This window comes from Heterodontus francisci, chromosome 36 (genome assembly GCF_036365525.1).
Source record: "Heterodontus francisci isolate sHetFra1 chromosome 36, sHetFra1.hap1, whole genome shotgun sequence".
NCBI lineage: Eukaryota > Metazoa > Chordata > Chondrichthyes > Heterodontiformes > Heterodontidae > Heterodontus > Heterodontus francisci.
Genome location: NC_090406.1, coordinates 32,450,964 through 32,471,001, shown reverse-complemented (window position 1 = coordinate 32,471,001; position 20,038 = coordinate 32,450,964). Strand labels below are relative to the sequence as shown.

At 42.2% G+C, this 20,038-nt stretch overlaps 1 protein-coding gene across 3 annotated transcripts in view; it reads right to left on the bottom strand.

Annotated features, from left to right (window-relative positions):
- Nucleotides 1-19,672, bottom strand: part of wdr18 (WD repeat domain 18) — a 208,027-nt gene extending 188,355 nt beyond the window's left edge. For 2 of the 3 annotated variants that reach the window (XM_068016466.1, XM_068016468.1), the window contains exons 1-3: nucleotides 19,436-19,671; nucleotides 9,343-9,453; nucleotides 7,260-7,393 (exon numbers count right to left, since the gene is read on the bottom strand). In XM_068016466.1, coding sequence (XP_067872567.1) covers nucleotides 7,260-7,393; nucleotides 9,343-9,453; nucleotides 19,436-19,645 — 455 coding nt within the window. In that variant the 5' untranslated portion in view covers nucleotides 19,646-19,671. Of the gene's footprint in view, nucleotides 1-7,259; nucleotides 7,394-9,342; nucleotides 9,454-19,435 lie in introns of all 3 variants that reach the window. The other variant, XM_068016467.1, reaches the window with a different exon arrangement.
- Between the last annotated feature and the right edge of the window lie 366 nt (nucleotides 19,673-20,038).

Sequence of the window (20,038 nt, the reverse complement as noted above, 5' to 3'; positions counted from 1 at the left end):
GCCCTGAGCAGATGTCCTGAACCCTGGCACTGGACAGGCAACACAGCCTTTTGGGCTCTCGCTCTTTGTTGCAGAGAACAGTGTCAATCCCCCGCACTATACTGTCCCCTACTACCACTGCTTTCCTTTTTGCTTCCCCCACTTGAACAGCTTCCTGTGCTGTGATGCCATGGTCAGTCTGCTCATCCACACTACAGCCCTCACTCTTGTCCATACAATCTGCAAGAACCTCAAATTTGTTGCTTAATTGCAAGGGCTGAGGCTCCTCCACTCCCACCTTCTCGATCCCCTAACAGCACAACTTGCAGTCACACTCATAAAAGCAAAATACTGTGGATGCTGGAAATCTGAAATAAAAACAAGAAATGCTGGAACCACTCAGCAGGTCTGGCAGCATCTCTGGAAAGAGAAGTAGAGTTAACGTTTTGGGTCAGTGACCCTTCTTCGGAACTGACAAATATTAAAAATGTCACAGGTTATAAGCAAGTGAGGCGGGGGTGGGGCAAGAGATAACAAAGGAGAAGGTGTAGATTGGACAAGGCCACATAGCTGACCAAAAGGTCATGCAGCAAATATTGTTTGCCTTTGCTCCATTTTTAATATTTGTCAGTTCCGAAGAAGGGTCACTGACCCGAAACGTTAACTCTGCTTCTCTTTCCACAGATGCTGCCAGACCTGCTGAGTGGTTCCAGCATTTCTTGTTTTTATTGCAGTCACACTCTCCTGTCCCTGATCACTGATCAAAACTGATGACCCTATCCTAAGGGGTCTGACTGCCTTCTGGAGCAAGGTGGCCAGGTAACTTTCCCCTTCCCTGATGCATCTGCAGCTCAACCTCCAGCTCAATGACTCTGAGCCGAAGCTCCTCAAGCCGCATACACTTACTACAGACGTGGTTGCCATGGATCGCAGTGGCATCCAAGAGTTCCCACATACTGCAGCCACAACACATCACCTGTCCTGCCATCTTTATTGTGTTAATTTAATTACATTTATTTTTAATTACATTATCATACCCCTTGTTACAAAAGTGCCTCTGTGTTTTGTTACATATATTCTTTGAGGATTCATTTTTTGAAAGACTGAAGAAATGTTAAACTTTGGGGGTTTTCAAAGGGGGTCATGTAAAGGCCACCCGACTTTGAAAAACAGCCCCGAAAATGTTTTTTTTTAAAAAAAGGGTCACTGAGTGGTCTTGAGGAAAACAAGCCTTTCCGCGAAACCACTTGACTTCCAGCAACAACGACAACAACCTTTCAGAGAAACCACCTGATGTCCAGTTCAATAAACAACAGAGAACTTCGGACACCTGGAGAAGTTGTTTACGAAAGAAGTGACAGGTCATGATTGATGGAGGTCAAAAGGTTGACCTCCTGTTGTCGGTTTCGCTTTTGAATTGTTTTGAGTTAGGGTTGAACTGTATAAAAAGGGAGAGAACTTCCAAGGAGAGAAGAGAACTTCCAAGGAGAGATAAGAATTCCCAAGGAAGGAGAGAAGACCACAACCCAGCTCAGCTTTCCAGCTAAAAGACCCTGAGAAGTCCACTGTGTCAACTTGTCTCTTCTCCTGCCTTTGTAGAAAAGCCTGCTAAATTAATTCTCAACACCGCCTGAAAAGAACTGTTCTAAAAGATCCCAGTGACCCGTCTATGTTTACTCGGAGGCCAGACTCTATGCCAGTTTTGGAACACAACATATCTCATCTGCTGTTTCTTCAACAATGAGCAAGTATTCAACCCGTATTTTTTTGTCTGTAATAGAGCTCTAAAATCAAAAATCCCTTTATTTTTCCAGTTAACCGGTGTATGTGTACGTGTACATGAGTTCGAGGGACGAAGGCAAAAAGGGAAATTCAATATTTCAATGTGTGTGTTTATGCTTTACTTCATTATTGGATAAGATTTGTTTTATAATAAACTGGCAATTGTGTTGTTTATTAAAGAAACCTGGTTGGTGGTATTTTATTCTGGGATAAAAATAGAGTTTATGACTGACCGTATCCTCGCTCCTCACTATCTAACGTCCCAAACACTCCTCTCAGGTGAAGTAGCAATTTACTTGTACTTTTGAATTTAGTATACTGTATTCGCTGCTCACAATGTGGTCTCCTCTAAATTGGGGGGGGGAACCAAACGCAGATTGGGTGACTGCTTTGCAGAACACCTCCGCTCAGTCCCTAAGCATGACCCCAAGCTTCCGGTTGCTGGCCATTTCAACAACACCATCCCCCAACACCGCACCCCCCTCTCTCCTCCCCCCCCACCCCCAGCTTTCATCTCGGTCCTGGGATTGCTGCAGTGTTCCAGCGAACATCAACGGAAGCTCTAGGAACAAGCACCTCATTTACCGACTGAACACTGAATTCAATAATTTCAGAGCATGATGGGGGCCCCCCCCCCCCCACTTTTATGTTATTTTTTCTTTTTATTTGGTTATTTTAGTTTAGGTTTTTTTAGTGTGTTTAGTTTGTTTCTACTGTGCCTACCCACTGTTTCTGTTTTTTTGATTTTTTTTTAATGTTTGTGCTTTACAGTCTATTCACACCCTCTCTGTACGAACGCTTTGTCTTTCAGCACACCATTAACATACCGTTTGCCTTTGCTCCATGACCTTCTGGTCAGTTATTCTCTGTGACCTTGTCCTATCAACACCTTCTCTTTTGTTATCTCTTGCCCCACCACCCCCGCTTTACTTGCTTAAAATCTTTTACATTTCTAACATTTGTCAGTTCTGAAGGAGGGTCACTGACCTGCAAAGTGAACTCTGCTTCTCTCACCACAGATGCTGCCAGACCTGCTGAGTATTTCCAGCATTTCTTGTTTTTATCTCTGAAGTAAAGGCCTGCTCAGGTCAGAAAAAAGAACCTGACCGATCCACCCGAGTCCGACCCGGACCGAATCCCTCCAATTTCGTCCCAAGCCCAACCTGACCCGACCCAAGCCTGACCCGACCATCCCTTTACTTACCTTCCAACTGGGAAGTGCCACAAAGCTGCAGCGCATGCGTGATGATGTCATAATGATGTCATTCGCTCACTGCACAGACTCAGTTTTGTCTCCGACTCCCAGCTCAGGTAGGCTTTTTATTTTTAATAAATACCAGCAGAGCACTTACCGCTTGTGTCCAGCCCGACCCGGACTCGGCCCAACCCGAGCCCGAAAGCTGGATCCAACCCGACCCGGACATGTCGTCGGGTCGCTTCGGGTTCAGGTCGGGTAGCAGGCCTTTACTCTGAAGCTCTCTTTGAAGCGCGGCAGCACTGACATTGATGACTGGGTGCAGCTTGCTATCACTTGTTCAAAATGGTGATAACTTGTCCATCAAGCTGCATCATGCTTCGAGTCCAAACATCTTCATGATGAGACAGAGCAGCAGCAGAGAAGGAAAGAAAAGGAAGCAAATCTTGCTCTCTGGGTCCCTCTACCTCGTGGGACATCCTGCCCCATGTGCCCAAAGATCTGCGGTCAAAAATCAGCCTGTTCAGTCACCTGAAGAGCCATAGCAGAAACTTGTGACCTTGAGTAGACGTCATCCTCAAATCGAGAGAGCCAACAATGACTAGCCAATATGGCTGTCACCACTGGAGGCTCAGAAACCTAATTTCAAGTTGATGACCTTTTGCTAGAACTGAGCAAAACAGAACTGAGTTCTGATGAATGATCATCAATCTCTCCACAGATGCTACAGTGTTTCCAGCTGTTTTTATTTCAGGTTGCAAACAGCCGCAGCATTTTGCCTTTTAAACAAAATTTCAACTATTACCCGAGTAGTTACTTCTTTTGTAACATTGAACCACCAATGACAGTACACGTGGACTCTGATACCGAAGTTCCATTTGCAACCAGCCCAGTAATTTTAATATAAAAAATAGATTTATAGTTACTGAATGGCACAACATTGAGCAATTTGCAGAAAAGCTAAGTAGAAACTTTTGCAGCACAGGAGTTCTCTACAGTGCAGTCCGAAGAGCTGGAAGATGTAAAATTAAGGCACTATAGTACTGCCAACGGTGGAAGGGTACTTGGTAGCATAACATTTACATAGGCAATTTCTATAATAAATTTAGACACAGGAATTTATAATGCATAAAAGTTAACCTAAAAAGTGAGAACAGAAAGTAAGGTTTGTAGACTAGAAAGTATGAGCAGACATAAGATTTTTTTGTATATATTATACATAGATAAAAATAACTGACTTGGACAAGAACACAGGATCCAAACCTTCAAGTTTTCAAATGATACCAAAATAAACACAGCAAATAAAAAACAATGTAATCAGTTCATAAGGATTTAGAACTTACACATAACTGGGCCAATAGATGGCGGACAGAATTCAATTGAGATAGGTGTTGAATAATTATTATGGGATCAAGGAACCAAAATTGGAAGTGTTTAACAATCATTAACACTGTTCCAGTTTATCAGGGAAGACACCTTGAGGTGAAAGTGTATGTTAAATGTAAGAGTGTGATGGATTAGAGTATGATATCAAGGTAAAATATTGTATTAAATGTAACAGCGAGCTAGTTAGACTCATTGGAAAAGCTCCAGACAGTTCCAAGAGTGCAACCTTTAATCTTTGAGATGAGAAGGAATCCAACTTAGATGGGGAAATTCTAGCAACGGCAGACTTTAGACAGTTCAGCAGTGGAATATGTAACTGATTAAATTCATTCAGCAACTAGTCTCCAGAATCTTGACATGAGAACTGAATGAAAAAGGTTTCACTCCCAATTACCATCCTCCCTCACACCATGCAACGTCACCAACATTAAACGTAAACTGTCTAAGGAGAATATATATTGGAAACCTTTCACTAATCCATCACGAGCAGTGTCTCTTCTTTCCTCCCAACCACCTCCCCCCCCCCCTGCCCCACCACTACCCTCCTTCCTCAACAGGGCTGCAGCTTGGTCAGAACATTAGTCATACTTGTGCTAATTATGTCCAATTACAAATAATTACAGTAAGAGAATCTTCAGCCTCCAATCTTGCAGTGGATTAACAAATCACCCTCCAGTTTTAAAGCATCTTATTCAGCCTGCCAGTATAAAAATCAGAACGACTTTTAAAAGGGATTACTGGATAGCAACCAGAGGTGGGAAGCTGGCTGATTTCCCTCTCCCTAACCCAGGGCCTCAAATGCCAATTGCAGTGGCAATCACTGCTCTAGCTTAATCCAATGGAAAAGCAATCTGCAATGTTCCTGGTTGAAATCAGTTGTTTTCATGCTTTTCTATGTAGAGAGGAGCCTGCAAATACTGACACACTTCCAGGGAACCCTTGTCATAATTCTGAAAGTCATTGTCAGCTACCTGTAGAAAAACTGAATCATTGCAGGATGATTATTGATGAAAACAAATCCAGCTCAAGACGCCATACTCGCATGTTATGCTCAATGACAGAAATATAATGTCCTTGTGGAAGTCCTGGGATCCCCTCTGAGACAACAGCTTGGAAATCTACAAGACACAGTTACTAACTGCCTAACATACTAACCTATCAAGGCATGAAGTCCTGAAAATGATGTATTGAAGTACAGACACACATGGTCTTCTGAATCCACAAAGTGCAACAAGATTAAAACCTTATAAGTCCTGTGCACCTCTACTAAAGTTAATCTATTCAAAAGAAATAATGAGACATGATGTTGATATGAAAGCAGCTGAATCAGGTACTCCATTCATCTAGTAACTCTAAACAGCCATTACATTCACCCCAGTCACTCCTCCACTAATAGTGCAAATTTTCCACAAACACCTGCTGGGAAGGTTGGAACCAGTGTCCCAACGTTGTTGATCCGTGGACAGAACAGTTACAGGAGTACCCATATCTAGATTGCAAATGACTCACTCCCCTACAAATTTAAACAATAATGTCAGAGTAAATTATCTTGTGGACAGGGAGGATCTATATCATGTATTTTAATTACCCAAAATTTATTTAGTTTATCTTACAATGTGCCTTGTAGAGGGGAATGATTGTGTGATTTCAGTATTTTATTTTGTAATTATCATTATGCTGCCCAACCATAAGCCAATGAAGACAAAGAATGATTCACTCTCAAAGAGAGCATATATGAGGAAATCGTCTGTGATTTTCCATCTCATTAATTTTATTGGAAGACTAACAAGGCAAGCTGCCCCACACAAATTATAACTTTTTAAAAAAATTCTTTCATGGGATGTGGGTGCCGCTGGCAAAGCCAGCATTTGTTGTTCATTCCCAACAGCCTCTGACAACTGAATGGCTTGCTAGGCCATTTCAGAGGGCAGTTAAGAATCAACCACATTGCTGTGGCTCTGGCCTGGCGTCACATGTAGGCCAGACTGGGCAAGGACAGCAGATTTCTTTCCCTTAAAGGTCATTAGTGAACCAGGTGGGTCTTTAGGACAATTGATGATAGTATCATGACACCACTACTGAGACTAGCTTTCAATTCCAGATTTTTATTAATTAATTGAATTTAAATTCCAGCAGCTGCCATGATGGAATCTGAACTCATGACCCCTGGGCTCTGGATTACTAATTCAATGACATAACCACTACGCCACAGTCTCTGCCAAATCTATAGAGTGCCTTTAACGTAGTAAAACGTCCCAAGGTGTTTCACAGGAGCATTATCAAATAAAATCCGAACCAGAACTACATGTGTGTGAGAGAGCCAGACAGAGCAGATGCGCAAGAGGCCAGAATTGGAAGAGTGCAGATATCTTGGAGGGTTGTAGGACACGAAGAGATTACAGGGATAGGGAGGGGCAACGCCATGGAGGGATTTGAAAACAAGGAAGAAGATTTTAAAACCAAGCCATTTCTTAGCTAGTAGCTACTGTAGGTCTGGGGCACAGGGATGATGGATGATGAATGGGACTTGGTGCAAGTTAGGACATGGGCCCAGAGTTTTGGGTGTCCTCAAGTTTGCTGAGGATGAAAGATGGGATGCTAATAAGGAGCGTGTTGGAATAGTCAAGTCTCGGGGTAACAAAGGTATGGACTCAGAATTTTAACTTAAACAGGAGACGACAATAAAAGATTTGTTTTTAAATATATTCTTTGATCAAAGAACTTGAAATTGAATGCTGTAGTAACTATTGCTTAGACTGCTAAATAGACTTGTTACATTCTATTATAAAAAATGAAAAACGAAGAATTACAGCTGTAGAGCAGAGCGATAAGAGTGAGGAAGTATGGGTAGCCAAAATGTAGCTCCACCTTACTGAAGTCAGACACCCTTAAAACCATCTTCTATTTAATCTATTACCTGCACAGACTCCACACCAGTACAAGATTATCCTTCCCTCCTGAGATGAAGTGGCTACTGTCATCAGTGAAGCGAATGCACGTCAGATCCTGGAAATGCCTGTTCAGTGTGAGCAGGAGATTTCCAGTAGATACCTGAAAAATAAGCAAAACATTGGCATCATAACTAGTTTCAAACACTATTCTCACCACTTGTTCAAAATGTGCTGTGGATACAATTTCAGCATAAACCTATATAACCTGGGCTGCACTGGGATTTATCTCCATACATTTCCTACATAACACTGTACCATCGGGCTACATTTACACTTTTTACCCCTACCCCGATGATTCAGATGCAATCCAGTTTACTTTGTCCATAATGTTAAGAGTAAACCCAAATATTTCCATTTCATGCTGTGCTGGAATATAGCAAGTCATCCTTTTAATCTTTATTCTAAATGTCATATTCACTTAAATCAATCTGAACAAAGAAAGCCTCCAGCAAAATTAATTTGTAAAAATGTGTGTGGAGTTCATCTTCTACTAATTCTTTGCAAATTAAAAACCAGCCTTGCATCAAATAAAGCATGCCATTCAGTAACGATAAGGTAATATATGTGTGGTGCCATTTACTCATCATGAGCACTACTGCACCACAGAAATGAGCTGATCATGTGACTCTCTCTCAAGCAGGATCAAAAGATTGTATCAGACCACTGATCAGCTGTGGTTGACAGCTCACCATGGTACCACCTACTCAGGTTTTCAATTTATCAGCCAAGTGGAAGCACAACAAGATTCTATACTTGAACTTTATTCATGCCCATAAAGAAACATTCACCAACTTCCGCAGTCTCTGACTTGTGCTGGAGTATGGTTGCTAGGGTAGCAGTCCATGGATACTCTTGCCCAACACCCAACTCAGTTTCCCAGCAGCCACCTTTGTCAGGACAGCGATGCTCGCCAGGCCAGTTCATCCAGCAACAACTCTCACCAGGGCAGTTTCCTGGGCGAGAGGGGGGGGGCGAGGGCTGAGAAGGCAGAGAGGGCAGAGAGATTGCTTGCACACACTGAAGAGGATCAAATTCATGGAGTGACAAAACAGTTGTTAGTGGAATGTTGAGTATAATGGAGATTTCAGCGATCCTGGGTGGATCCAAAACAGGATTTAAGCAAAAATCCATGTGAAATGAAAGAGAGGTCTTAGCAATGACGTGATCAAAAACAAAAGGACATAGATAGCAATGAAGGTGAAAGGGATAAAAGAGACAAATGGAAATCATGTCAAAAAGAGGAGCAGAATATCCCCAAGGTGGGCAATCTGGAAAAGATGCGGCACTGAATTAAACAATAAAACAAAAGGCAAAATGCTGCAGATGCTGGAAATCTGCTCTCCACATATGCTGCCTGACGTGCTGAATGTTTCCATCATTTTCTGTTTCTGCTTTAGATTTCCAACATCTGTAATTTTTTTCTTTTTGATAATTCTGGTTTCAGTTGCACAAGGATTACCCCAATTAACAGTCTTCAGCTGCACAATATTTCACTGTCAGCCATAAAACAATGAAGATAATTCAAAATTAAACCCCAGAGAATGTGAAGTAGCAGCAAGGTTTTTCTGACTTTGAATGTTTATAGAGTGCCACATTGTGGTTATTTTAAAGAACTGCTTCAAGTTACAGAACCTGGTAATTTCATTAACTCCAATAAGAAATAACCTTTTGCAAATTCTATAGCAAAAGTGACCACTGATACACTTCAAAATTAAAACCAGATCAAATATTTAGCTTGAAATGTTTCCATGACAATTTATGAAATTTTCAATTCATTTCAACAATTCAGATTGCCAACCAATTGACAAATCATATTTGAAACATTAATGTCCTCCAGGATAAACAGTTAAGAAAACAAAGTTCTATTGAGTTCTCAAAAGTTTTACATAATTCAACCTAACAAGAACTCTCTACAAGCTAAGCCTGCCCCTGGTTTGTGTGTTTTTGCCCAAACCCCGATTCTGGATAATCGTATGTGAAGTCCGCAATTATTAGATTGCAACATTACAATTTTGGTGCTCAACAGTAAACAGGCACTTTAACATTTACCTCCCATAGGTAGATGCTCTCTCCAATCCCAGCGGTAATATGAAGTCCATTAGGTGATGCAGCAAGACAGGTCACAACCCCAGGACAAATGATTTTCTGCTGCAGCTGATCCTAAAAATAAGAGAAAGTAAAAGGTGCTCACTCACAGCATCCGCTCCAATCATACTCTACTGAAACAGGGCTCAACTGCTATCACTGGCACTACTGTTATCTTTTACTGATATATGATAGCTCAAATCTCTAAATGTATGAACAGTTTTCGTACAAAAGTATTGAAATTACATTCAAATGGTGCACGCACAGAATCTCACTCCCAACGAAAGCTGTGTGCAGCCAGATAATAGACATCAACTGCAGCAGCTCAGTCTGTAAATACATTTCAAACATTGATACAATTTTTACAGAGGATAATATTTGTTAATTTTAAAAGTTAATTTGTGACCCTGCACTCCCAGATCTAGACCCCCAGCTTGGATTCAAAGAGCATACAGATAGGATAAGGCCAAAAAACAGCTTCTGTCAGATGCCAAAAGCGCAATACTGCAGAAAACCTAGAGAAGTATAGAAAACGCAGGGGTGAAATTAAAAAGGAAATTAGAAAAGCAAAGAGAGACCATGAAAATTTTGGCAAGTAAAGTCAAGGAAAATTCAAAGAAATTTTATAAATAAATGGACAGCAAGAGAATAACTAAAGAATAGGGCCAATTAGAGACCAAAAATGTAACCTGTGCGTGGAGATGGAAGACGTGAGCATGATTCTTAATGAATACTTTGTTTTTACGAAAGAGGGGGGGCAAAGCAGACATTGCAGGATGAGTGTGAAAAACTGAATGGGATAAACATAGCGAGAAAACAGACAGTAAGGTCATTAGCATCCTTGGAAGTGGATAAATCACCAGGCCCGGATGAAATGTATCTCAGCCTGCTAACTGAAGAAAGGGAAGAAATAGCAGAAGCTCTGACCATCATTTTCCAATCCTCTCTGGCTACAGGCGTGGTACTGGAGGACTGGTCGACTGCTAATATTGTACCATTGTTTAGAAAGGGAGGAAGGGATAGGCCTGAGTAATTACAGGCCAGTCAGACTAACCTCAGCAGCTGACAAATTATTGGGAAAAATTCTGAGAAACTATATAAATCGTCATTCAGAAAGGCACAGATTAATCAAGGGCAGTTCACATGGATTTGTTAAGGGAAGATCATGTCTAACTTGCTGAATTTTTTGAGGAAGTTACAAGAAGGGTTGATGAGGATAGCATGTTTGATGTCGCCTACATGGATTTTTAGCAAGGCTTTTGGCAAGCTCCCAAGTGGTAGACTGGTCAGAAAATTAAAAACTCATGCGATCCAAGGAAATGTGGCAAGTTAGATCCAAAATTGACTCAGTGGCAGGAACAAAGGGCTATGGTTGATGGGTGTTTTAGCGATCGGAAGGCTGTATCCAGTGGGGTTCCACAATGAGTCCCTTGCCGCAAGAGGACATGATTAAGAAGTTTGCAGATGATATGAAAATTGGCCATGTGGTTGATAGTGAGGAAGAAAGCTGCAGACTGCAGGAGGATAACAATGGATTGGGCAGGTGGGCACAAAAATGACAAATGGAATTCAATCTGGAGAAGTGTGAGGTAATGCATTTTGGGAGGACAAACAAGACAAGGGAATACATAATAAATGGTAGGATTCTGAGTAGTGTAGAGGAATAGAGTGCGTCTCCACAGATCCCTGAAGGCAGCAGGACAGGTAGATAAGGTAGTCAAGAAGGCATAGGGATACTATCCTTTATTGGCTGAGGCCTAGAGTATGAGCGGGGAGGTTATGCAAGAACTATATAAAACACTAGCTAGACCACAGTTAGAGTACTGTATATAGTTCTGGTCTCCGCATTAAAGGATGAGATCGCACAAGAGAGGGTACAGAGATGATTTACGGGGATGTTGCCAGGAATGGAGAATTTTAGCTATGAGGAAATATTGGATAGGTGGGTTTTTGTCCTTTGGAACAAAAGGATGCTGAGGAGAGATTTAATTGAGATGTATAAAATTCTGAGGGACTTCGATAAAGTGGATAGTAAGGAGCTAATTCATCAGCAGAGAAGTCAATAACCAGGGGCACAGATTTAAAGAATTTGGTAGAAGGATTAGAGGGGAGTTGAGGAGTAAGTTTTTGACCCCGAGAGTGGAGGGGGGCTGGGACACGCTGCCTGAAAGGGAGGTAGAGGCAGAAACCCTCATCGTATTTAAAAAATACTTGGCATAACCTACAGGGCTACAGACCAAGAACTGAAAGGTGGGATTAGGCTGGGTAGGTTTTTTGGCCAGCACAGATGCTATGATGTAATTAGGAAAGCTAATAGAATGTTATCATTTATCGCGAGGGGAATTGAATACAAAAGTAGGGAGATTATGTTTCAGCTATACAGGGCATTGGTGAGACCACATCTGGAGTACTGTGTACAGTACTGGTCTCCTTATTTAAGGAAGGATGTAAATGTGTTGGAGGCAGTACAGAGAAGGTTTACTAGACTAATACCTGGATTGGGCGGGCTGTTTTATGAGGAAGGATTGGACAGGCTAGGCTTGTATCCACTGGAATTTAGAAAAGTAAGAGGTGACTTGATTGAAACATAGAAGATCCTGAGGGTCTTGACAGGGATGTTTCCCCTTGTGGGAGAATCTAGAATTAGGAGTCACTTTGTTAAAACTAATGGGTCGCCCATTTAAGACAGAGATGAGGAGAACTTTTTTCTCTCAAAAGGTCATGAGTCTTTGGAATTCTCTTCCTCAAAAGGCTTTGGAAGCAGAGTCTTTGAATATTTTTTAAGGCAGAGGTAGATAGATTCTTGATAAGCAAGGGGGTGGAAGGTTATTGGGGATAGGTGGAAATGTGGTGTAATCAGTTCAGCCATGAACTTATTGAATGGTGGAGCAGGCTCGAAGGGTCAAGAGGCCTACTCCTAATTCACATGCTCATATGAGTCGAATAGCCTCCTTCTGTGCCATAACTCTTTGTATATTTCTCTAGTTCTATGTTATTTTAAGGTGTATTGCAGAAATTTATCTATGTGGTGCAGCCCAGCCTAATCTCAAAGTAATAACCAGAACGCCATCCATTATTCATTCTCAAGTATCATTGGACAGAATTTAGAATAATATTGGTTTTGGTTAAAGCAAATACAAGAGGATCTCTCTGCAGTGGCAGTTCCCAGCTGTGCTTTCAGGAGTGCGAAACAGCACCTCGAGTTCACCGTCACTAGGAACTAGCCTATGACAGCATGAACTCTCAAAATATTGAACCACATTTACTATCAGCCACTTCCAGTATAAAACATCAAACCCATGATTTGGTTTTTACTGTGCTGAATTTGGTTAGCTTACTCTGCGCGGTGGGTGTAGAGGCTCTCAGCAGCACCACAAAAATTGTACACAGGCAATTTCTTCCAGTTGTAAATACAGCTTTAATACCAAATGAAACTCATGCACACCAATACTTATGGTTCCCACCCAATCTGTGATGGTAACTGTATTAGTCCTGTAGCATGAGCACAAGCAACAGTGACACTGTGTGCATAGGAACAAACATGCACAGCCAGGCTGAACAGGTGAAATGCTCCTGGTTCCCTGGTTGCAGCATCCCGAGCTACAGGGAAAGATACCAAAGAAAATAGCTGCTTTGGAACAATTGTAAAACTTGACCTGTGTATGTACACTCTTTAAAATGGGCCAGTGGTAGGGACAGCAGCCCAAGTTTCTCATATGTCATTTAGGTTCCGCTCTCCTGCGGCCAGTTCCACAATATAAATGAGATAATTGACTATTAGCTCTGACCATTCAAAGTTCAACCACATGGCCACAGTCCCGACAGATCGAACCTGCAGCACACTGATCCCAAAGCATGTGATACCTATTTACTTTTCAGAACTACTACTAATTGAATTTATAATATATCAAAACACTCTTGCTAACACCACTACTCCATTCATACAGTAAAGCAAATTCAGAACAGATAATGCTCAGGTGCAAAATTGCACACCTTGACGAACACAGATTACTGATCCCACTTCACCTTCTGAAAAGTCATTGGCAAACAGGATTAAGGAAAACCCAAGGCTTTTTATACATATATAAAGAGCAAGAGGGTAACTAGGGAAAGGGTTGGCCCGCTCAAGGACAGATGGGAATCTATGTGTGGAGCCAGAGGAAATGGGCGAGGTACTAAATGAGTACTTTGCATCAGCATTCACCAAAGAGAATGGTGGATGATGAGCCTAGGGAAGGGAGCGTAGATAGTCTCAGTCATCTCATTATCAAAAAGGAGGTGTTGGGTGTCTTGCAAAGCATTAAGTTAGATAGGTCCCCAGGGCCTGATGGGATCTACCCCAGAATACTAAGGGAGGCAAGGGAAGAAATTGCTGGGGCCTTGACAGAAATCATTGCATCCTCATTGGCTACAGGTGAGGTCCCAGAGGACTGGAGAATAGCCAATGTTGTTCCTTTGTTTAAGAAGGGTAGCAAGGATAATCCAGGAAATTATAGGCCGGTGAGCCTTACATCAGTGGTAGGGAAATTATTAGAGAGGATTCTTCGGGACAGGATTTACTCCCATTTGGAAACAAATGGACTTATTAGCGAGAGGCAGCATGGGTTTTGTGAAGGGGAGGTCGTGTCTCACTAATTTGATTGAGTTTTTTGAGGAAGTGACAAAGATGATTGATGAAGGAAGGGCAGTGGATTTTATCTATATGGACTTCAGTAAAGCCTTTGACAAGGTCCCTCATAGCAGACTGGTACAAAAGGTGAAGTCACATGGGATCAGAGGTGAGCTGGCAAGATGGATACAGAACTGGCTCTGTCATAGAAGACAGAGGGCAGCTGTGGAAGGGTGCTTTTCTGAATGGAGGGATGTGACTAGTGGTGTTCCGCAGGGATCATTGCTGGGACCTTTGCTCTTTGTAGTATATATAAATGATTTGGAGGAAAATGTAGCTGGTCTGATGAGTAAGTTTGCGGATGACACAAAGGTTGGTGGAGTTGCGGACAGTGATGAGGATTGTCAGAGGATACAGATCGGTTGGAGACTTGGGCGGAGAAATGGCAGATGGAGTTTAATCCGGACAAATGCGAGGTAATGCATTTTGGAAGGTCTAATGCAGGTGGGAAGTATACAGTAAATGGCAGAACCCTTAGGAGTATTGACAGGCAGAGAGATCTGGACGTATAGGTCCATAGGTCACTGAAAGTGGCAACACATGTGGATAAGGTAGTCAAGAAGGCATACGGCATGCTTGCCTTCATCGATCGGGGCATAGAGTATAAAAATTGGCAAGTCATGCTGCAGCTGTACAGAACCTTAGTTAGGCCACACTTAGAATATTGCATGCAATTCTGGTTGCCACACTATCAGAAGGACGTGGAGGCTTTGGAGAGGGTACAGAAGAGGTTTACCAGGATGTTGCCTGCTCTGGAGGGCATTAGCTATGAGGAGAGGTTGGATAAACTCGGATTGTTTTCACTGGAACGACGGAGGTGGAGGGGTGACATGATAGAGGTTTACAAAGTTATGAGAGGCATGGACAGAGTGGATACTCAGAAGCTTTTTCCCAGGGTGGAAGAGTCAGTTACTAGGGGACATAGGTTTAAGGTGAGAGGGGCAAAGTTTAGAGGGGATGTGCGGGGCAAGTTCTTTACACAGAGGGTGGTGAGTGCCTGGAACTTGCTGCCAGAGGAGGTGGTGGAAGCAGATACGATAGCGACGTTTAAGAGGCAAATACATGAATAGGATGGGAATAGAGGGATACAGTCCCCGGAAGTGCAGAAGGTTTTAGTTTAGGCAGGCATCAAGATCAGCGCAGGCTTGGAGGGCCGAATGGCCTGTTCCTGTGCTGTACTGTTCTTTGTTCTTAACGAACTTTCTGGGCATGGGCTACACTGCTTCATTAACCATTTCTGCAACAGTGTTCGATTGCTTCAAAGAAGAATTTATTTTGGAGGCTTCCTAATTTCACCTAACAACTCTTCACAGTTACAGGCCTGTTTTGTAGAACAGTGCATTGCAAACTTTACCTCAGGTTTCATCATGGCTATGGCTACATCATCCATCTGGTTCAACCCCGGCTGTCATACATAGTTGGTCCAAGGCTTTGTTCCCTAAACTTAGGATTTTTCCCCACTCAACTTATTAAAACAGAATCTTACAGATAATCATCCCTGGAATGCTAGGTGAGCCATTTGCAAATTGGCAGAGGGAAAAACAGATTAAAAGGTTAAATGTGTGGCTGCAAAAGTGGTATGGGAGGCAGGGGTTTCGATTCATGGATTACTGGCATCAGTACAGGGGAAAGAGGAAGCTACTTTATTGGGATAGGCTCCACTTAAACTGGTCTTTGATCATTACCCTCGCGAGTCGAATAACTAGGGCTGTAGACAGGGTTTTAAACTAATATTTGTGGGGTGGGGTGATAGGATTCAGGAAAGGGTAAATTCTAAAGCAATAAGAAAACGTCAAGGCTGTACAGCAGAGTAGCAACTTGGGTAAAAAATAAGCAGAGTGGGTCAGAAAGGCACAGAGAGACTAACAAAGGTAATGAGCAAGGAAAAATAGAAAAAAGTGAAAGGCACTATATTTGAATGTGCGATGCATTCACAACAAAATAGATGAATTAATAGCACAGATAGGAATTAATGGGTTTGATCTAATAGCCATTACCGTGACATGGATGCAGGATGATCAAGATTGGAAATTAAATATTTCAGGATGCTTGGCTTATAGGATAGACAAAATGGAAAAAGAGGAGAGCGAACCCTGAAAATAAAGGATGGGATGAAGACAGTAGAGAGGTCTTAGCTCAGAAGATCAAGATGTAGAATCGATTTGGGTGGAGCTAAGACAACAATAGTGAGAGTAAGACCCCTAATAGTAGCTGTAGTGTCAGACAGAGTATAAATCTGGAAAACACATAACAAGGGTATTACAATATTCAGGATCTTTTAGATATAGTATTGTATAATGAGACAGGTTAGTTAATAACATTGTAGTAAAAGATCCTTTGGGATCATGATATGATGAATTTTATATCGAGTTTGAAAGTGATTTAGTTAAGTCCAGAACTAGGGTCCTAAATCTGAACAAAATAAACTATGTAGGTATGAGGGGTGAGTTGGCCAAGGTAGATTGGGAAATCAGCTTAAAAGATATGACGGTAGATAGGCAATAGTAGGCATTTAAGGAATTAATTTGTAATGATCATACATTCCCTAAGGAATAAAAACCCCACAGGAAAAGTGGCCTAACCACAGCTAACAAGGAAAGTTAAAGATAGTATTAGATTAAAAGAAGAGAGTTATGATGTTGCCAAAAAGAGTAGCAAGCCTAACAATTGAGAAGATTTTAAAATTCAGCATAAGATGACCAAGAAATTGATAAAGAAAGAGAAAATATGATGAGAGTAAACTAGCTAGAGATGTACAAAAAGATCGTAAAAGCACTTTAGGAAGGTTGTTAAGGGCATTAGAGAAGGTGCGGCAAAGATTCACAAGAATGGTTCCAGGGATGAGGAACTTCAGTTACATGGATAGGTTGGAACAGCTGGGGCTGTTCTCCTTCGAGAAAAGAGGATTAAGAGGAGATCTGATTGAGTTGTTCAAAATCATAAGGGGTCTGCACAGAGTAGATAGGGAGAAACTGTTCCCATTGGTGGAAGGATCCAGAACCAGAGGACACCAATTTAAGGCGACTGGTGAAAGAAGCAATGGTGACATGAGAAAACATTTTTTACACAGCAAGTGGTTAGGATCTAGAATGCACTGCCTAAGATGTGGTGGGGAAGCAGATTCAGTCAAGGCCTTCAAAAGAGAACTGGATAATTGTCTGAAGAGAAAAAAAAGTTACAGGGAAAGGCGGGGGAGTGGGATTAGGGGAGTTGCTCTTGCAGAGAGCCGGCACAGACACGACGGACTGAATGACCTCCTTCTGAGCTGTAACCATTCTCTGATTCTAATAAGTATACAAATAGGAAGAGATTAGTGTGTGTAAACATATGTCCCTTAGAGGCAGAAACAGGAGATATTATAATGGGAAATAAGGAAATGGCAGAGACATTAAACAAATGCTTTGCATCTGTCTTCACAGTGGAAGACTGGAAAAAACCTTCCCAAAGTAATGAGGAACTGCAGGTCTAATGAAAATGCCGAACTTAAGGATATTATTAGTAAAGAAATAGTACTGGAGAAAATAAGACTGAAAACTAATAAATCCTCTGGACCTAATGGCCAGGGTTTTAAAAAAGATGGTTAAAGATACTTGATGCAATGGTCTTGATTTTCCAGAATTCCTTCGATTCTAGAAAGGTATCTATGGATTGGAAGGTAGCAAATTGAAAGGTTGCTATTCAATAAAGGAGGGAGAGAGAAAACAGGGAACTATAGGACATTTAGCCTGCGATGGTCATAGGGAAAATGCTAGAATCTATTATTAGGGACGTAATAACAGAGTACTTGGAAAATCATATGATTGGACAAAGTCAACATGGATTTGTGAAAGGGGTGTCATGTTCGACAAATCTGTGTTAGGAGTTTTCTGAGGTTGTTACTAGCAAAATGGATAAGGGAGAACCAGTAGCTGTAATGGATTTGGATTTTCAAAAAGCATTCGATAAGGTGCCATGAAAGAGGCAATTACACAAAATTAGAGCTTATGGGATTGGGTGTAATGTATCAGCATGAACTGGTTAACAGTCAGAAAAGAGTAGGAATAAATGGGCCATTTTCAGGCTGTAAATAGTAGGATACTGCAAGGATCAGTGCTTGGGCCTCAGTTCTTTATAACCTATATCAATGACTTAGATGAGGGGACGGAGTGTAATGTTTGCTGATATAAAATTAGGTGAGAAAGCAAACTATCAGGTAGTCGCAAAAAGACTGCAGCTGCAGAAGGATTTAGGTTGGTTAAGCGAGTGGGCAAGAATGTAGCAGATGGAATACAATGGAGAAATGTGAAGTTATACAAAAGCAAAATACTGCAGATGCTGGAAATCTGAAATAAAAAACAAGAAATGCTGGAACCACTCACGTTAACTCTGCTTCTCTTTCCACAGATGCTGCCAGACCTGCTGAGTGGTTCCAGCATTTCTTGTGTTGTTATACACTTTGGTTCAAAAAATACAATGTTTTAAATGGAGAGAGACTGGGAAATGTTGGTATTCTGAGTGATCTGGGTGTCCTTGCACATAAATCACAGAAAGTTAACATGCAGGTACAGCATGCAATTAGGAAAGCAAATGGTATCCCTTTATTACAAAATGATTGGACAAGAAGAATAAAGCAGTCTTACTGTAATTTTAAGGCACCTTGTTGAGATCACACTTGGAGTACTGTGTACAGTTTTGGTCCCTTACTTTAGAAGGAGTGCACCAGACTGATTCCTGGTATGGAAGGATTGTCTTGTGAGGAGAGATTGAGTAGACTAGGCCCACAATCTTCACTTAGAAGGATGACAGGTTATCTCATTGAAACATGGGATTCTGAGAGCGCTTGACAGGGTAGATGCCAAGAGGCTGGTTCCCCTGGCTGCAGATTTGAGAACACAGGGTCAGTCTTGGAATAAGGGGTCAGCCATTTAGGACTGAGATCAGAAATATTTTCACACAAAAGGATTGTGAATCTTTGTAATTCTCTACCCAGAGAGCTGTGAATGCTCAGTCATTGAGTATATTCAAGTCAGAGATCAATAGATTTTTGGATTCTAAGGGAATCAAGGGATATGGGGATAATGCGGGAAGGTGTAGCCGGGGTACAAGATCAGCCACGACCTCAATGAATGGCAGAATGGACTCAAGGGACCAAATGGCCTCCTTTTTATGTAAATTCAGTAACTCTGCAAAGCAATAGGCGCTCCTGGCTGGAGGAGCAGCAGCACGTGTCTGGTGTTGAGTGGATTCTGACTGGTGTCTCTGCAGACACTGGCCCGTGCTCATCCTGGGATCCCCCGACATGTTCCTGATTTGGGGGGAAATACGAACTCTCCGCATCTCTAGCTGGGAGTTGAGAAACAGCTCATCCTCCTTCCTGTCGGTCCCCCCACCCGCCGGCCACTCACTCACCTTCCGCTGCAGTTCCCACACGCTGATGTAGTTCTTGCCGAGCTGCGCTCCCAGAAGGTACTCGCCAGCCAGCGTGCACAAGGCACGGGCCGAGGTATTGCCGCCCCGGTAGCTGCTAAGTGTGGTCCCCGAGCGTGGCTCCCACACGTTGCAGTTCCACAGCGAACCCCCCGCATCACAGCTCAGCACCACCTCCAGCGCCGCTGCCATCTTGCAAGCTTCCCACAATTCCCGCTGCCAAAGATCAGCGCGGCAAGAGCGGTCCGGAATTGTCACCAAGGCAACGAGTGAGCTGTGCAGGTGAGGGGATGGGTGTTAAAATCACACGGAGACTGATCGCAAATCCATTTAAACACATACAGCTGTGCTTATTTTTAAGTAAGATATATTAAGAGTTGTTAATAAACAAAAAAGAGTAAGAGTTTGGAATGCAAAATGGCATCTGAAAGCAGGACATAATCACTTGGGCAATCAGAGACAGGGAGGGGGTCTTGAGCTACTCACCCCTGAAAACATGAGACTGAGAACGTATGGGTAAAAAGTTTTAAGTGGTACAGAAAGTATAAATTTGGAACACACTGGCAGTAGGTACTGGGGGCAAAT